We start from the raw sequence: 19,546 nt of genomic DNA, 5'->3' as shown, positions 1-19,546 counted from the left end.
CAAAAAAAAAAAAAAAAAAAAGGGACATGACAGTGGTGGGAGGACTCACTTAAAAGGGACATGACAGTGCTGCTCTGGAGTGCTGGAAGTATTCTATATTGTGAACTGGGGAGTAATTATAAAGGGGTATATGTATGTAAAACTCATTAAGTTGTACACTAAAGATATGGGCACTCTGAGTATGAGTTACAATTTACAACAGCAACAGATATGAAAAGCATAAAGAAACTAGAAGAAAACATTAAATATTGGTAAATCTCAACGGAAATTATACGTTAATTACATAATAAAGAAACCCGTTCAACTTAGAAGTATTAAGATACTCAAACCAAAATTTGGCTGTGTTTTTTAAAGGTGTTGATACATACCTTAAATTTCTCCAGATTCCTAATTTCACCTAAGAGATGTTTAATTTCCCCATTCTTCTGCTCCAGCATGGCAAGTAACCGTTCCTGCTGTTCAAATTCAGCTTGAGACCCTTTCATTTGTAGCAATGTGGCGATTTGTAACTAGGAAAAAAAAAAAATCCCTCCTCCCATAAAAATTGAGTGGGGGAGAGGAAGAGTCTGATAACCATATTTTCGATACAGTTCATATTTTGTACTATATTACTTTGACCTCATTTTGGAAGCTAAACTAATCAGCTATTTCTAGTCTAATACTAGACTAGAAAAATTTGAAAACATTTTATACCAATAATCTAGTTAGACATAACTCTTTAGTACTTATTTAGACTACTTATGGGCGATATTTGAAGTCCATAACATTTATTTGTACTTCTGTGAAACATAATTGAGCTGCATGGCTGTGGTATGGAAGCACATCACTTACACAGTATATGAGCCTGGCCAAATGCTGTGCTGTACTCATCATATGCACTCTCATTAAGGGTCTGAAGCAGTTTCTCAAAAATTTTGATTAACTTCAGTAGTATTAAGGGGGGGAAATTATTAAGCTACTCACATTCACAAATGTTCGAATCACAAAGAACAAGGATGGAAAGCAAAGGTAAAAGGCAATCTAAGGATATTGAAGCAACCTTTAATACAAGTATAAATTTATTTTGTCTAAGAGCAGCAATCAACTTACCTTATTATGACTCCACCTAAACTTGGAGTTACACAGCAATCAGAAAGAAATTAACTAAAATCTAAACCTAGCAATCCTTTCTGCCTTTGGAAATTTCTGGAGTTCTTAAAAAATGTCAATTAATTTAAATACATTTTTGAGTAAAGCGAGCAATGATTCGAAGTTTCAGCTATGGTTACAAGAGAGAAAGGTGACTTTTAACATTTTTAAGGATCCACTCTTTGTTCCTGCTTCAAACTGGAGGCTAGACACATTTAGCCTCAGAAGATTCAGAATGCTACCTGTGTCTAAAGACAGTTTGGGGTATCACGGGAACATTCAGAGATTAGTAACAGTAGCCCAACAAATACAAAAAGAAAACAAAGAGCAAATACGAGAAAATTTACAAAGAAACAATTCCCAGATAGGGGAGAGCCTCAGTAAACCAGATGGCACAGTTAAAATCCTTAGAAATAAAAGCCACAACTATTGTTTAAGTCGGCACTTCATTTAACTCCAGGACAACTCTAAGAGTCAAGTTGTATCATCTCTGTTTTACAGATGAGGTGACTGATGCTCTGCAAAATAAAAATACTTGTTCAAGGTCACACAACTAACAAGTGACAGACTAGGATTCAATCCCAAGTTCATCTAATGCCAAAGTTTAATCATTGACCTTTCCTATTTCTTTGGTGAATCTCATCATCCTGAAAAAGAGGCGGGAAGGCTTACAGACTTCTAGTTACCACCTCAGGAGAGTTAGGCACAACAGATCAGGGATCAGGAGTCTAAGGACTGGTACAATACTGGAATCTTTCAAACTTCAGCATGTTTTTCTGTTACCAGCTGTTTGACTGAAATGACGCCCAACAAACCCTTAAAATTAGAAGGGCTTATATGCTTGACTTGAGAAACTACAAGGAAAGAAAATTCAAATTTCAGTCTATAACTAAGCCTTTGTGGGAGAATTGAAGAATTGTGAGAAAGCTAGTTTTAGTTGAAGTAGGAAGCTTAGGGCTATCCTCAGAAAGAAACTAGGCCAACAGTAGGAAAGAAAAACTTTTTAATACTTGTTTTTTCCCACTCTACAAAGCAAGAGCTAATGGCAAGGCTAGTGAGTAACAATTAAAAACTCAATCAATCAATGGATGCTAAAAATACCACTACTAAATCTACACAGAATTAATTTTTTAAAATAAAATATAAAACGGATCTTTCATTCAATTAAAAAGTTTTTTCTAAAATCATGCAGTTCTAGAAATAATTATGTAAGTATATTCCTTGAAGGAAAAGATGCTTTCTTTGATATATTTGTACATGTAATGCTGATTCAAAATAGGTTTAATAAATCTTTGATCATAATAATTCTGTACCTTCATTCTTTGCATCTGTTCTCTATTAAATGCATTTTGCTTCTTTAGTGACTGATACTTGACTTTCATGCTGATAAGCTGACGTTCCATTGCTGCCCTTCGATCTTCCACCTAGAAAACATTAACATGTTTAATTATGCTTTTATTAAGTGAAATGCCAGTTTAATCAATGGAATATTTTAAGTACCTCTGAAAACAAAGAGTTGCCTTTACTGTTAGGGTCCAAGGCTTGCTGGAGTGCCTGGTCTAGCTGCACCTGAAGATCTTGATTTGCTATACGAGCTTTCTAAATTCAAAAGAAAACAATTTAGCTAATAGAGATTAGATTAGCAAGAAAACAATTTATTATAAATTGGAAAAGATGGTGTTACTGTAATCACAACACCTCTAAGGCATTATAGTAAGAGACTGCTTCTTTCTCTCGCTCTTCTTTTTCTTCTTTAAGCCGGTCTACCTGGCGCATTAAATTAGTATTAAGAAGTTCTAGTTGTTCTTGTCTGTACTGTAGTTCGTTCACTTCTTCTTTGAGGGTGGTCTATTCAACAGGAATGGAAAAAGAAGAAACTCTCTTGAATAATCCTTCATTTAGCAGCTGTTCAGTTTATCTATCAGCAGTGGTTCACACCCAAAACTAAAACTAAGAAACAGTCAAAAGCTATAAGGTGCATAATAAAATTTTTAAAAATTATACTCATATACATATCAACTTCCATGCTACCAACTTTTTATATTGGGCTTTTATGACACAAACTAGGATCAGAATAAATGTCTAAATTCTTCCAGAAGTTTTATTAATCTAAAAGTAAAGTCTGCCTTACATAATCATGTAACCTAAAGCTTTACTTTATTTGAAGTAATCCATCTAAAAATCCTGTAAGGCTGCCCTGGTGGCACAGTGGTTAAGAATCTACCTGCCAATGCAGGGGACAGGGATTCGAGCCCTGGTCTGGGAAGATCCCACATGCCGCGGAGCAACTAAACCCTTGCGCCACAGCTACTGAGCCTGCACTCTAGAGCCCACGAGCCACAACTACTGAGCCCGTGAGCCACAACTACTGAAGCCCACGCACCTAGAGCCTGCAACAAGAGAAGCCACCGCAATGAGAAGCCCGTGCATCTCAACAAACAGTAGAGAACTAGAGAAAGCCCACGCACAGCAACAAAGACCCAATGCAGCCAAAAATTAAAAATAAATAAATTTATTTATTTAAAAAAATTTTAAAAATTAAAATTCTGTAAAACAGTTTTTAATTAGTTAGATCAAAGTTAGGCCAAAAAATATTTCAGCCTTAAAACTAGCTCATAAGGATTATTACAAAAACATGAAAAATATACAAGGGAAAAAAGAAAACTCCAGAACACACATGCCATAAGAATTACCTTCATACTTTCCATTTCAGTTAGCTCAATTTGAAGAGCCAGCATCTCTGAAGAGATGCTTTCGTGTACACGTTCAGACATTATTCGCATTTCCTCTGATTTGCAAGAAAGGAGTTCCTTCTGATGATCCACTTTGTGCTTCAGCTGCTTTTCACTAAGCCTAGCTTCATCTAATTCGGCTTTCAGTTTTTCTAACTAAGGCAAAAAAAAAATCACAATCTTATAAATCAAAAGGTAGTGAAGGTCATCAGAACATACAATTGCAATACAAATTGTTCTGGTATCTGCAGGATAAGTAGTTTGGAAGGTAGTCAAGCTGAACAAGACTATTTAACTCCTTTTCCCAAAATGTCACATAGTTCCAAATCTTGGAACACTAAGAATACAGGCATACCCTGTCTTATTGCATTTTGCTTAATTGCACTTCCCAGATATTGCTTTTTTTTTTTTTTTTTTAACAAATGGAAGGTTTGTGGCAACCCTGAGCCAAGCCGAGTCTACCAAGCGATTTTTCCAACAGCATTTGCTCACTTCCTTTCTCTGTGCCTTATTTTGGAAATTCTCATAATCTTTCCAACTTCTTCATTACTGTTATATTTGTTATGGTGATCAGTGATCTTTAATGTTATTACTGTAATTATTTTGGAGCATCACAAAGCACACTCATATAAGGGCATGAACTTAATTGATAAATGTTGTGTGTGCTGACTGCTCTACCGAATGGTCATTCCTATCTCTCTCCCTCTCCTAGGGCCTCCCTATTCGAGACACAACAACTCAAAATTAGGCCAATTACTAACCTTAACAATGGCCTCTCAGTGTTCATGTCTCTCACTTTAAATCAAAAGCTAGAAATGATTATGCTTAGTGAGGAAGGCATGTCAAAAGCTGAGACAGGCCGAAAGCTAGGCCTCCTGCACCAAACAGTTAGCCAAGCTGTGAGTGCAAAGGAAAAGTTCTTCAAGGAAGTTAAAAGTGCTACTCCAGTGGACACACAAATGATAAGGAAGCTAAAGAGTCTAACTGCTGATACGGAGAAAATTTCAGACGTCTAGAAAGATCAAACCAGCCACAACATTCCCTTAAGCCAAAGCCTAATCCAAACTCTCCTCAATTCTATGATGGCTGAGAGAGGGGAGAAAGCTTCAGAAGAAAATTTTGAAGCCAGCAGAGGGTGGTTCATGAAGTTTAAGGAAACAGGCTGTCTCCATAACATAAAAAAAAAAGTGCAAGGTGAAGCAGAAAGTGCTGATTTAGAAGCTGCAGCAAGTTATCCAGAAGATCTAGCTAAGATAATCACTGAAAGTGGCTACACCAAACAACAGATTTTCAATGTAGACAAAAGAGCCTTCCAGTGGAAGAAGATGTCATCCAGAGCTTCCATAGCTTGAGAGGAAAAGTCAGTGCCTGGCTTCAAAGGACAGGCTGACTCTCTTGCTAGGGACTGATGCAGCTGGTGACTTTAAGTTGAAGCCAATGCTCACTGACCATTCTGAAAATCCTAGGCGCCTTAAGAATTATATTAAATCTACTCTGTCTGTGCTCTATAAATGGAACAATAAAGCCTGGCTGACAGCACACCTGTTTACAACATGGTTTACTGAATATGTTAAGTCTACTGTTGAGACTTACTGCTCAGAAAATAGATTCCTTTCAAAATAGTACTGCTCACTGAAAATCCACCTGGTCACCCAAGCAAGATGTACAACGAGATTCATACTGTTTTCATGCCTGGTAACACACATCCATTCTGCAGCCTATGGATCAAGGAGTAATTTCGACTCTCAATTCTTATTACTTAAATACATTTTGTAAGACTATAGCTATCTAAGATAGTGATTCCTCTGATGGATCTGGGCAAAGTCAACTGAAAACTTTCTGGAAAGGATTCATCATTCTAGATACCATTAAGAACATTTGTGATTCATGGAAAGAGGTCAACATATCAAAATTAACAAGAGCTTGGAAGAAGTTAAATCCAACCCTCATGGACGACTTTGAGGGGTTCGAGACTTCCGTGAAGGAGTAACTGCAGATATAGTGGAAATAACAAGAGAACTAGAATTAGAAGTGGAACCTGAAGATGTGACTGAATTGTGGCAATCTCATGATAAAATGTTAATGGATGAGGAGCTGCTTCTTATGGATGAGCAAAGAAAGTGGTTTCTTGAGATGGAATCTGCTCTTGGTGAAGATGCTGTGAAGATTGTTGAAATGACAACAAATGATACAGAATATAACATAAACTTAGTTGATAAAGTAGCGGCAGGGTTTGAAACAATTGACTCCAATTTTTAAAGAAGTTCTAGTGTGGATAAAATGCTAGCAAACAGCATTGATGCTACAGAGAAATCACTCATGAAAGGAAGAGTCAACTGATGCAGCAAACTTCATTGTTGTCTTATTTTAAGAAATTGCCTCAGCTACCACAATCTTCAGCAACCACCACCCAGATCAGTCAGCAGCCATCAACATGGAGGCAACACCCTCCACCAGAAAAAGATCCACTCACTGAAGTCTCAGATGGTTAGCATTTTTAAGCATAAAATATTTTAAAATTAAGGTATATACATTGTCATTTTTAGACTGAATGCTATCACACACTTCAATAGACTACTTTGGAAACTAAAAAATTCATGTGACTTACTTTACTGTGATATTCACTTTTTTGTGGTGGTCTGGAACTGACTCTGAACTATCTCTGAGGTATGCCTGTATGTAGTTTAAAGGAAACGAACTTATAGCAGAAGGGTGAAGCTTTAGGGTCAGGCCTAGGTTTAACCTGTCTCACTTACATTCCTCAAATGTAAAACTGTTAAGTGATTGTACCTACCATCGCTGTGTTATTGTGAGGCTCTCAACTGAGATTGGGTGGGTAAAACATTTGGCGCCACACTTAACACTCACTGAATGGTTTGTTATCAATAAAAAGCTTTTGCTTGATGTCCAGGGTTATCATTATCATCTATATTGAATTATCTTCAATAGGGTCTCAACATTCTTAGAATATATCCTGGTATTTGTTTTCTATTTAAAATATAAGAGCCTTCTAGCATAATTTCTTTTCCCTTTTCTATTTTCATCATGTGAAATAAAAATTTCAGCTGATTGATCTATGTTGAAATGTGGACATTCTTCTGAAAAACATCACTGAATGACTCAAACTTATTGTATGATGAGATGATTGGGGTTTCCTATTTGGCCAAGGCTAGGCATCTTTTAACCGACAGTGACATGCCTTGTTTTATAAGCATGTAAATAATCCATACAAGTAATCAGAGTAGGTCTGGATTCCTGGCCACTTTGGCTGCCGTGTGAAGAATAAGTGGTATGACAGCAATGATGGAAGCAGGCTGCCTGGATAGTAGGGGAGAGACAATGGTGAGCTGGACTGCAGTGTTATAGCAGAGAGGGGTATTTCATAGCTCAAGTTCTGAGAACTTGTTGATGGATTAAATATGAGAAATAAGTGAAAGAAAGATAGCAAATAAAGCTCCAAATTATTGGCACAAGTAATTTGAGAACATCAATAAGACTGAAAATATTTTTTGAATTATTTAGTCTTTACTCCACCAAAAACCCATCTCTATAACTGGCTTCACTTCAGACTCTGAATATTTCCTACATTACTCTTTTTTGTTTAGGTAATGAAAATTACTGCTAAACTGAAAATAATATCCAGGAAAAAACAAAGCATCATTAACAATTATTGGTGTCTCAACTCAGAGAAGCTTCAGAGAAGCCGAATTATTATTTGTCAGAGTGGTATGCAAGATGATTCTAAGTATTACATGAAAGCATATTTTGATAGTTATCTTTGACTGCATATTAGGACAAAACATAACCAGCTCAAATATATTTCATTGATACCATTACTTAAAATGAGAAAACATTTAAAAAGGGAGTCAATTTAATGAGAATTAATTAACAGTATAGGTGGTACAGGTATATATAAACATCTTACAAGATGGTACATGAAACACAGTGAAACAGGCTTTGATATCAGACAGCCTCAGTGCAAATTTTGACTGCTAATTTCTCACTCTATAATCTTATCCAACTTTACTCAATCTGTTTAAACATTGTTTTTCTCATCTGTTATACGGAGATAATAATGGTACCTCCCTTATGGAATTGTGTAAGAAGTGGATCATATGTATTAGTTTATCTTCAATAAACAAACTATAAAGTATCATCTCTAATGTACATTAGTTTACCAAAAACTATTGGCTTCTTCTGTGGAATTATAAAGTGTGCCACTAGTTGCAGTGAAGGTTAGCGAACTAGTCTTTCTGAAAAGGGACTAGCATACTAAGCACTCTAAGCAAGGAGGTTATGCTGACCACTAAACTAAAACTCCCTAACAAATACTCAGTTGCTAAAATTAAATAATCCTATTTAATTAATAGAATGTTATTTATACAAGTCTCTTAGGTGAACTATTGTTTCTCGGTGTTCCCACTCATAATACTAAAATGACGGAGCCCTTAATCTCAGCTGTTTTGCATAGATGTTACTAAGAAAATCTTCTGTCACCTAAAGTTTACAAATGGTTGCATAAGCATGAAATATTTTTGTTCTAAAATACAGAGATATCCAAACCTTATTTTTTAGTTCATTCACTTCCTGCCCATGGCTTCTGCTCAGCTGTTCTTCTAATTTCTCCAGGTGCATTTTTTGTTGTTGTTTAATAGCTTCACATTCAGAGCTCAAACTTTCTAACATTCGACTCTTGAGCTCAACTTCTCTCTGAAGAGTATATTTTTCCTGTTCATAATTCTGAAAAGAGATTCAATTATAATTCAATTACATAAAAATAACTTAAAGCCATCACACATAAGCAGTTTTCACCTTCAGCTAAATCATTCCTGTTTCACACATTTGCTGCTTTCTAAGTAACAACCACATGTTAAATCTGAAATAACTGTAGTTAGTATTAATGTTAACCCTAGAGGTATTTTGAGACTATATTAACGTTCGTGCTAGGGATATGGTAATTGCTTCTATGTCCTGCCAACGAAGTAAAAAGTGCTCTAAGGCTGTCAATGAGTCAAGCTCTCTCTGCTAGGAAAAAAAAAAAAAAAATTAATAGCATTTAAGTTTTCCTAGTGAGAATTATTTGGTTGGATAATAATATGCTCTACTTGTAGCTCTGAGTAAAATGAAGAAATAGTGGACAAGGTATAAACAGAAATACTGAATTAGCTCTCTCACTTTCAGAATGTAGTCATCTGAAAAATGTTCATAAACGTTCCTAACACCACTCAGATGAATACAGTGCTAAGACAAAAGTAGTATTTAAGACGGCTTTTGCTTACTGTCAAGGAAGTTTAAAGATAAAAAGGGCATTAGTACAAACTTCTTCTACAAGCTTTAAAAAATAACATAAATAAAATTAGATTTAATAAGAGAAAAATTTTTAAAAAGGGTTGCCATTAGTTTTTCTTTTTCCTGATATATTTAAACTTTGAGATCAAAGTTTAAATACAATACTGAGCATTTATTAAATAAAACTGACTTATTCATTCTTTCAATAAATGTATGCCAAATATTAGGGATACGGCCGTGAACAAGACAGACAAAATTCCCTCTCATGTCATGTCTCTCATGACAGTGGGGGATGAACCATTCAGATGGAGGTGACAGCTCCTGTAAGGCCCATAAGGCAGGACTAGTATAGCTAAGAACAAAGGAAAGTAGTTTGAGATGAGGTCAAAGGTTGAAAGAGGTCAGATCACATGGGGATCTACAAATCCAGGTAAGGAGCTCGGATTTTGTTGTAAATAAAACTGGAAGCTGCTCTATGCTTTCAGCAGGGCTGTGACATGATCTTCTGTATATTCTTCAATGACCACTTGGCTGATGTGTGAAGAATGAATGGTGTGAATGGCAAATGCAGGAAGCAGGCAACCTAGTCAAAAGGCTACAGTAGTAATCTAAGGGAGAGATGATGGTGGTCTGAACTAGAGTGGCAGTGGTATAGATATTTTGCAGGTCAAGTTCTTAGACCTTACTAATGGATTAAATACTAGAAATAAGGGACAGAAAGATATTGAGTAAAACTCCTAGATTTCTAGCTCAGGTAACTGGATGAACGTTATTACATTTACTAAGTAAGGTAAAGAATTTTGCAAGAGCATGTTTGGTTAGTGGGCAGGGAATTAACTATTCTGTTTATGTTAAGTCTGAGATGTCCACTAGTGGGCAATTGAATACAAAAATCTAAACTTTAGGGGAGAACTAAGGACTTGGTGTAACAATCATGGGGCATTTAGATGTTATCAGAAACTATGAAACAAGTGAGGTCACCTAGGAAGAGTGCAGACAAAGCAAAGTCTAAAATTCAGTATGTAGTAAAGAGAGTGAAAATAAGTTATTTTTCAAACTCAGAACACACTGAGTCAGAAAAAATATTAGAAATTCATTTAGTTCATTTCCCTTTAATGGGGATGGGTGGGAACTAGGCCTAAAATCCTCAGAAAAGAAAAATAATATTAATAATTGCTGGACAACACAGATCTTCAGTAGCTAAGCACATCTTTGTAAACAGAGGAATATAGTGTCCTACCTCAGTCATGGTCATCATTTCGTTACGACATTTATCCAGTTGATTCTGCAACTCGTTCTGGCTCTCCACTAGTTGTAAACCATACTGTGCAGCTTTTAGTCGCTCTTCTTCAACTTCTTTCAGCTTGCATCGAAGATCTGCTATTATATCTGCCTCCATGATTTTTTTCCTGTCTACTGTAAATGGAGGAAGTAAAAGTACTTAAGCTTAAACAAAAAACTCCATATCTATAACAAAAGATATGTGTGTGTTTGTGTGTTGTGTGTGTATGTATATATTCAATACCACTGCCATATAAAAACAGAGCATTAAAGATTTTCTTCCTGACTTTTAAATGGTCAAATTTGCATTCTTGTTCTAAGAACCAGGTCTGACTATTTTGTTACCCGATTTGAGACCAAAGCAAGAAAAAGATGAATACATTTAATTTTGCTTCTAAGGAATGCAGTATCAGGAAACCATTCAGTTATTGTGTGCTAAGCTTCCTTAAATGCTAAGGTAGGATGGTCTCATAATTATATCACTATACAGGTAACCAAGTTAAGAGAACAATAAAAGAAGTCAAGAAACTTTATAGTAGCATAACTGCTACTTAAAATATAAAAAGATGGCTTTGAATAAGATTCATAAGGTAAGGACTAGCATGTCCACAATTTTTCACAACAGTGTTAACTTCCTGAACACATTAAATGTGCTTTATTGAAAACAGACTCACTAGCATTTTCCTAGTTATTCATAAGAAAGCATGCAAAACAGATACCATGTTCAGAGTAATTAAAGAACAATCTCATTCTAGATTTTCAAGCAAGGACTTAAACATTATATATAGAAACATTCCACTTTAATTCAACCTCACTCATCATCCTTTCCAAATTGGTTCCAGGCTCTTAGGCCAGGCTTAAACTCAGCTTTGCCTTCAAAGAGCAACAAGCCATTATTAAGTTATTCTCCCATGTCTCCAGTCAATGTAGTCATTTCCTTCAACACACAGTTCTTGAATATGCCTAGGTGCCGAGCTCCATTCTGGGCACTTCAGATACATCAAGTGGTCAAGCAGACCCCAAAAAAGGCTCTGCTTTCATAAAACTTACCCTCCAGTGGGAGAAGACAAGCAATAATAATATAATAACTAAATGCATTAGAAAGTAGAAATGGAAAAAAAAATAAAACAGGGTAGGTAAGCTTGGAAGAGGTGGGTGTATCCTAACTAGGATAAAATTTAAAATGTGTTGAATGGGGAGCCCTTCAGGTGACTTCTGAGCAAAGCCTTGCAGAGGATAAGAGAATTAGCCATGTACTATTTAGGGAAATCATGTTCCAAGTAGAGGGTTAGCACTACAGTTGAAGGAAGTCCAAAGAATGAACAAGATAGAGTATATATAGGTCAGAGGAGATAACAGAGGAGAATATGGAGATCAGGACATTGTAAATAAAGGCTTTAGCTTCAACTCTGGGTGAAATGGGGCATCACTGCAAAGTCTGGAGTAGAGATATGATACATTTAAAAGGATCATTTTGGCTGATACGCTGAATAGTTTGGAGGGAAGCAAGTTGGAAGCAGAAAGATCAGGTGGGATGACCGCTCACACCGGAGTGGCTGCCACAGGAGGTGACAAGAAATGGTCAGATCTAGCATATATTTTGAAGGGAAAGCCAACGTGATTTTCTGACAAATGGAAATGTGGGATGTGTGAAAGAGAATTTTAAAATGCCTCCAAAGCTTCTGGCTGAGCAACTAGTAGAATAGATTTGCCGATAGCTGAGGCATCAAAAACTGTGGGTAAAGACTGCTTGGGAGAGAAAATGAGAGGTTTAAGTTTTAAAACATGAAATGTGTCAAGTAAGCAATGGCTATAAAAGTAGGAGAAGGGTATGGGCTGGAGATATAAATTTGGGGGTTATTAGCATAAATACATGAGCTTTGTTTTCACCAAAGTATGAGCATAATTAAAGAGAAGAGGACAAAGGTTGGAGCCCTGTTATGAGGTGGGAAAGAAGACCGCAAAGTATACTCAAGCATGACCAGTGAGGTGGGAGGAAAATGAAGAGCATGTGTTGTCCTAGAAGTCAATAAACAAAAGTGTATTAAGGAGGCAGAAGGTCAACTGCACCAAACACTAAGTTAAATAAGGTGAAAACTGAGAACTGGCCAATGGATTTGAATTAATGGAAGTCAATTAGGAGATGACCCTAAGAGTAGTTTTGATGGGGAGATGTGGGCAAAAGCCTGATTGGAGTGAAATGGAAAGAATGGTAGGCTAATAGTAGACAGCAAGCATAGTTTTGCTGCAAAGAAGAGCAGATAAATGGAGCAGTAGCTAGAGAGAAAGTAAGATCAAGTTTTTGGGGTTTTTTTTTAAGACAAACAATTTTTTAAGAAAAAATAATTTTAAAAAAATTTTAAGAAAAAAATAACAGCGTGCTTGTATGACATGGGATAGATCCAGAAGGAAAACTAACGATATAGAAACATGGAGAACTACTGGAGTGATGAATGTGCAGGGTCTGATTTTTGGACAGGAACATAAATGTTTCATCTAAAGTAAAGGAAAGCATATGGGTACACTGATAAGCAGGTAGATATAGTGTTGGGAGTCTGCCTAAGTGCCCTTCTAATGTCTTCAATTCATCAGCAAATTAGGAATCAAAATCTTTGAGAATGAAGATGAAGGAAGAAATACAGGATTTTAGAAGCAGGGGGAAAAAAAAGGTATCCTATGTTATCCAGGGCTGGCTGTCACTGCTCTAAAATGCAAGAACTTTCCAAAGCTTGTACATGATGGGGCCAACCACTAATTGGTGCACTAACTGTTAATAATAATTTATATTTGCTAAGGATTTACCATTTGCCAGGCAGAGTGCTTCAAATGCACTATCACATTTAATTCTCTTAATGGACCTGAACTAAGTACTACTGTCATCAATATTTACCAAAGAAAAAACGGAGCTAGCCTCAAGACATCCCAACCAGCAATGTCCAAGGCAGCCAAAAAATTAGCTCTCATTCATTCCAAAGATTTGCTGGAATTCCTATTTTGTGTCAGGTACTGTGCTATTGCTGAGGATACAATGTGATCCCCAAACTAGACAATATCCCCGCCTTCCTGATTCTTACAGTCTATTAGTGGAAAGGCATTAAATCAAATAACTGGTATGTAAAGTTACAAGTGTGATAAGTGCAAGAGGGAGAGGTATACGGTGCTGAGCCTATAACAAAGGGCAGCTGTCTTAATCTGGGGGTAGTGGGGTGAGCACAGGGTCAGGAGGAATATGGACAAGAAAGATTTCCCTGAGGAAGTGACTTTTCAACAGATGTAATGAATGTGTAAGAATTAACCTATCAATCTGCGGAGAAAGGTAGCCAGGGTTGAATAACAAGCACAGCAAATATGTGCCAGACATTGTACTCGGTACTTTGCAAACATTATCTTATTTAATCCTCTCAACAACTATATGAAATAAAAGGCTTTCACCCCCTTTTTACATATGCACAAACTGAGGCACAGAAACGTCAAGTAACTTGCCCAGGGTTATCAGGTAGTAAGTGGCTAAATGAGATGGGAACAGGATCTAGTTCCATAGCCTGGTGCTCCTAACCACTTTTCTGTTCTGCCTCTCAGAAACGTAGCATATACAAAGCATTTAGGAGACACAGGGAGCTCAGGGAATCAGGCTGCTTGAGTTCTTACCCCACCTTCACTACTCAAAGGCTGCATCAACTTGCACAACTTACCCAATGTCTTGTTCTGTCATCCGTAAAACAAGGACAATAACATCTACCTAAAGGGTTTTTTTTTTTTTTTTTACAAGATTAAACCAACAAATGAGTAAAAAGCAACTAGGGCAAAATCCAACACGTAACTGTATGAGGCAGCGCTGTCCAGTAGAAATATAATGCGAACAAGACATGTCGATTTTTAATTTTCTAGGTGCCACATTTTTTACAAAAAGTAAATACTGGTGAAACTCACTTTAACAATGTTATTTAACCCAATACATCCAAAAGATGATCATTTCAACATGTAGTCATTATAAAGATTATTAATGAGGTTACTTTTTGGTGTAGTCTTCGGATTGCCAAATGGGGCTATTGGCTGTCGTACTGGACAGCGCAGATCTAGTTTGTTATCCTCCGGAGGCCCAGGCAGCGGACCCGGCTTTCCGTATCTACGCAGAATCCTCGGGAGCGTCGAAGCGGCCCAACGGAATATTGAGACCGGCTCGGAACCTGGTTTATAAGAACTGAGTTCCGCCGAAGAAACTGTTCCAGCTGAAAGCCTGGGCGAAGACCCAGGCCCCCGGTTTCCTTAGGCCCTGCCCTCCCCTCCCCAGTAGTCCTCTCCATGCCGCTCCCCAGCTTCCCTCTTCACACGCACTTCCATCCAGGTACCTTGCCCCTACCTCTCTCCTCACCCCTTCCCCTGCTGCTGCAGCTCGCCGCGCTCAGATTCTCGACGTTAACTCCACCACACCGCAAAGATACCGGCCCATTCGCTCAGCAAGCTCTCGGTTAAGCGCCAGGGCTTTTTGAATGTAGTTCCCGCGAGAACTCACATGTCTCGCGAGACTTTCCGCCCTGGCGGCGCGTAAAGGCAGAAAAGGGAGGAAGGTCCAAAACTGCCACGCCCCACCTACAGCGACTGCGCAGGTGCAAGTGGAGAGCCTTGGGTTTGGCGCAGGCGCAGACGTGGTCCTGTGGCTCGTCAGTCTTATTCAGGGTTGGTCCTCTGGGTGTTTTTTTGTTGGTTGGTTTGTTTTCGTAACGACAGCAGCTTCAGGAGGGACAGTGTCACTAGAAGGCGAGGCGGTGGGGGAATTCCACAGTGTGCTGGCCTAACAGCGCATTGGCCAATGTGCGTTCTAAAAGCTCTGCCCTGTGACCTCCAGGAATTTAAATCAGTGTGACAGTGCTGAAAAATGTTATAGACAGAATCACAGTTACGATTATAGGACAGAATGACATTATTATAATGGCCTTAAACACTTGAACCTTCACCACGCGCGAGTACAGTGCTAAATTTTACACGGATTATCTCATTTAAGCCCGCCAACAGCCTTATGAGGTAGGTGTTATTGTCTTTTTCTGCAAAGGAAAACAAAGCCCCTAGAAGAAAGATATTTGGCCAAGTGGTAGAACCAGAATTTGAACTAATGCAGTCTGTTGCTGAAGTCCAAGCTCTTGCGTGTGTCTTTAAATAATGATTTTATATTTTGTAAACCTGATGCGTATTCATTATTCAAAATTTTAAGCAATAAGAAATAATAATAGCCAACATTTAGTGAGCACTTCTGAGTCCTAGCGACTGTCGTATGGATCATGTTGTGCTTTTGAGCCCATCTTTTCTTGCCTACTTGGAGATTTGGCCATAGGTGCTCTGTTTTTCACATCAGTTTTTTCTTCCCTTTGAACAAATAAACATGCTATAAGGACTTCCACCTCAAAAAATAACACTAACCTCCCTTGACCTCAATCAGCTACCACATTATTTATTTGATTCCCTTGATAACAAAATTCCTGAAAAACAAAAAAAATGTAGGCTCATTATTTCATTTTCTTACTTTTTATTCTAACATTTTTCCCCGCTTCAGGTTTTGGTCCCATCACTCCAGTGAATGGCTCTTCTCAACGTCACCAGTGAGTTCTATCTTGCAAAATCCATTATTCAGTCCTCATTTCTCTTAACAATTGATAGAGTTGATAGTTCTCCTTGAGTCTCCTTAGGTCTTGGGATGCCACACCCTCCCTGCTTTTCTCTTCTTAATTTCTTTTGTAGACTTCTATTTCTAACTGAGGTAGGCCATACTAAGTAAAGGATTGTTCTGGGTTTGAAGACTGAAAACAATGATGTCTTCATGTCATTCACAGTGTACCCTAGCAGGTGCATTTGGGGTCTGAATGAGTCAGATGTTCCTTCATTTGTCACCACTCCCATGTTCTTGAATAAATGAAATCTGATTTTCCCTTTCATTTGACAAAGATCCTTCAACTCAGGAGTCAGGAAGATACCCATTCTAGCTTAGGCCAATCATGACTGGCTGAAATTAGGTAATCTATAATGTATCTGAACTTCATTTTTCTCCTTTGTTACATGAGAATGTAAACCTACATTTCACTGATGTTTCTTTCATATCTAATATTTTAAAAATATTTTAAACTTGTAGCTGAGTGACCACAGTGTGCTAGGCATAATGCAAAGAATTCAGAAGGTGGTAATTGCCCCTTGACTCTGGAAGATGCTCACAGCGTAGTAGGGGATTAAATAAAAGCAAATATAAATAACCACAGGGATGTGTATAAATGTCACGTGAATGGTATATACCCTACACTAAAGGAGATGTGTGATGGGAGAGGTCAATTTTGTCATGGTGTTTCTTTAATGTTCCACAGTGCAGGAGGCACTTGAGCAGGGCCTTGAAGGTGGCTGAGCTAAGTAAGGAGGAATGCACTCAAGGGGAGGGGACAGTATTAGTAAAATCATAGAAGCTACCCGTTTCAAAATTAAAGTCAGTCTTTAGGAACTGTCTGGGTAGGGTGCTGCCTATACCACCACTGGACAGTAGATGTCACAAGTGAAATGAATTCTAGAGGGTCCTTGCTTTTTTTGGATAACTTGCTTAAGATTCACAGTTACAAATGCAGTTCCGCATACTGAGATGAGGTCCACATACCATGTGCTAAATGGCAAGGGTCAGGAAAAAAATGCATCTGTCATTTTCAGTTTATATAATAAGAGATTTGATTTTGCCTCCTCGTACAGAGTAGTGGATTCCTCAAGCATAGCAAAGGAACTTGTATGCTGGGAATACAGTTCCTAATATTATTGCTATAATATTACTTGTAATAATAATAATATTTCTAATTGTATAATTCATAATATTATAGCTGTTGAAAACTTGGATAGACTGCTGTAGTAAACTGGCCATCATTCCTTCACTACGACTGTTCTAGTGGAAAAGAGAGGACTGGTTATCAAAAATAGTGCAGAAGGGAGTGGTTGCATTGCACTGAAAGCTGTGTGTATTTTGACATGCACTTACTGAATGATTAAGGTTTTTTTGGTACCACAGGTGAATAGTCTCTGTCCTCAAGGAACTTAGAATTTAGTGGAAGGGGCATTTACCAAACAATAAACCGTTACTCAGAGTACGACTTAGACTTTCCTGTTCCTTCATAATATTAAGGAAAGCTCTAAGCTAGGGGCCAAAGAAGAACAAGCCCAGAACCCTGAGACACAGAGTTTGCAAATAAGAACTGGATTAATTTACAAAGTTCCATGATTCATAGGATGGACCAGGAGATGAGGTTTTGGAAGTTATACTCAAGGTTGTGGTAATTAAAACATGGAGAATGGCTGAGGTCAAGAAAGAGGCTTAGAGAGAGAGAAGAGAGGGCTGTGTGCAGGACTTTGGCTGTTGTCCTAATCTTTGGAACAGGAGAAGAATAAGGATCCAACAAAATAAACAGAAGAGCCATTTGAGAAGAGATCAGGAAACTGAATTGTCACAGCTCCTTCTGTGATGATTTGATACCAAAGTGAATAATTGTACCAGGTGGTAGGTTTGACTATTTAGTAGTAATAATGACCATGCCAGCCTAGTCTGCAGTCTCTCCTGGGTCGGCTATGTATAGCAGCAGCTTCAACTCTTCATGAGCCCTACTGCTATATTCCTTTTCCCCCTGAATAGGTGCAGTCCTCATTCAGAGCAAAGGTGCATTATCCCAATACTGTGGACATTTATTGGTTAACTTTTCAGCATCAGTTCCCTCCTGCTTTTCCTTCCCAAAGCATTCTGATTATTCTTTGGGTAAGTCATTTTCCCCTCCATTTTCAGCCATGTGGATTGTTTAAAATTGATCCTACCCTTCAACTCTAGAGTCACTCTGGTTGTAGTAATTGGTTCAGGGATGTGCATGTGACTAAATCCAAGTGGGTGAAATAAAATGAGATACTCACTGGGACTGCTGGAAAAATGGATTTTGTTAACCCCTTCTGTACTTAGACTTTGCAGCCCAGAGCTGCCAGCTGCCATCTTAGATCCATGAAGCTTAAGTCAGCTTGAAATAGAATCAAAAGCAGAGCTGATAAATAGGAAAAAAGAGTCTTGGCCATGCTATTTGGGCCCTACATCAAGCTCCTCTTGAAGCTAGAGATATCCCTGAACTGTTTAGTTTTTGCTCAAATATCAATGGCTTCAATTTGAGTTTTCTGTTATTTGAAATGTAAATAATTTTAACCCATACACTCAATAATACTTATGTCTGAGCGCGAATGGACTAATTAACCTGTCAGCTTCCCATTCTACATTTAGGAGTTTATGAGGCTAAAACTGAAAGTTGCTAACTTCCAGGGATAAAATCTAGTGATGGCTCCTCTGAGAAAAATGTCTTGGTTGAACCCAAGGGAGGGTTTACCCTAAACGAAGGGGCCTAGTCTACAGTGGAGGAAAATAAGGATCCAAACAGCTTGTATGTAATCCCTTTCTTGGCACCACTTCACATAACCATTACATCCCCATTAAGCTTACTTCTTCAGATGATTTTAGCACCTAAGCCAGTTAGAATTAAGACGCAGTGTTTATACCAGTTATGGTTTTTACTTGCCAAGAATAGTACCCACTCTAGTTAGTTCAAGATATATATGTACATAAAAAATTCTAGAGTCCTGATTTTTGCAACTATTCACAAAACTGTAGTTACTACTTATGACTTCCTGTCTTCCAGTATCCATTACATATTCCTTTTATTTTATGACAGTACCTCAACTAGTTGGTGCCCTTTATCCAGTTCTGTGACCCTGGATAAATCTACACTGCTGAATAAAACATTCACTAGTTATGATATATATATATATATATATATATATATCTCACCATGTATATACCAATATATAACATCATTTATCTGTAGAAGAGATAGCTTACTTCTTCCTTTCCAATGTAGATAACTTTTAGTTGATTTTCTAGCCTAATTATCTTGGCTAGTGTTGAATATAAGTGGTAAAAGTGGGCATCCTTATCTTCTTCCTAATATTATAGGGAAAACGTTCAGACTTTCACCATGAATCATGGTATTAATTATAGGTTTTTCACAAATGCTCTTTATCAGGTTAAGTTTCCTTCTATAATAATTGTGGGAAATTTTTATCATGAAAGAGTG

General features: G+C 37.6%; 1 protein-coding gene across 1 annotated transcript in view; it reads right to left on the bottom strand.

Annotated features, from left to right (window-relative positions):
* The window catches only part of SPDL1 (spindle apparatus coiled-coil protein 1), a 25,782-nt gene extending 10,952 nt beyond the window's left edge, over positions 1 to 14,830 (bottom strand). The window contains exons 1-9 of the mRNA XM_007447826.1: positions 14,803 to 14,830; positions 11,230 to 11,244; positions 10,390 to 10,562; positions 8,424 to 8,600; positions 3,822 to 4,016; positions 2,827 to 2,976; positions 2,629 to 2,727; positions 2,442 to 2,552; positions 369 to 509 (exon numbers count right to left, since the gene is read on the bottom strand). Coding sequence (XP_007447888.1) covers positions 369 to 509; positions 2,442 to 2,552; positions 2,629 to 2,727; positions 2,827 to 2,976; positions 3,822 to 4,016; positions 8,424 to 8,600; positions 10,390 to 10,548 — 1,032 coding nt within the window. The 5' untranslated portion in view covers positions 10,549 to 10,562; positions 11,230 to 11,244; positions 14,803 to 14,830. The remainder of the gene's footprint in view (positions 1 to 368; positions 510 to 2,441; positions 2,553 to 2,628; positions 2,728 to 2,826; positions 2,977 to 3,821; positions 4,017 to 8,423; positions 8,601 to 10,389; positions 10,563 to 11,229; positions 11,245 to 14,802) is intronic.
* Between the last annotated feature and the right edge of the window lie 4,716 nt (positions 14,831 to 19,546).

Source organism: Lipotes vexillifer, unplaced genomic scaffold (assembly GCF_000442215.2).
Source record: "Lipotes vexillifer unplaced genomic scaffold, Lipotes_vexillifer_v1.1 scaffold370, whole genome shotgun sequence".
Classification (NCBI taxonomy): domain Eukaryota; kingdom Metazoa; phylum Chordata; class Mammalia; order Artiodactyla; family Lipotidae; genus Lipotes; species Lipotes vexillifer.
This window is presented reverse-complemented; position numbering and strand designations above follow the sequence as displayed.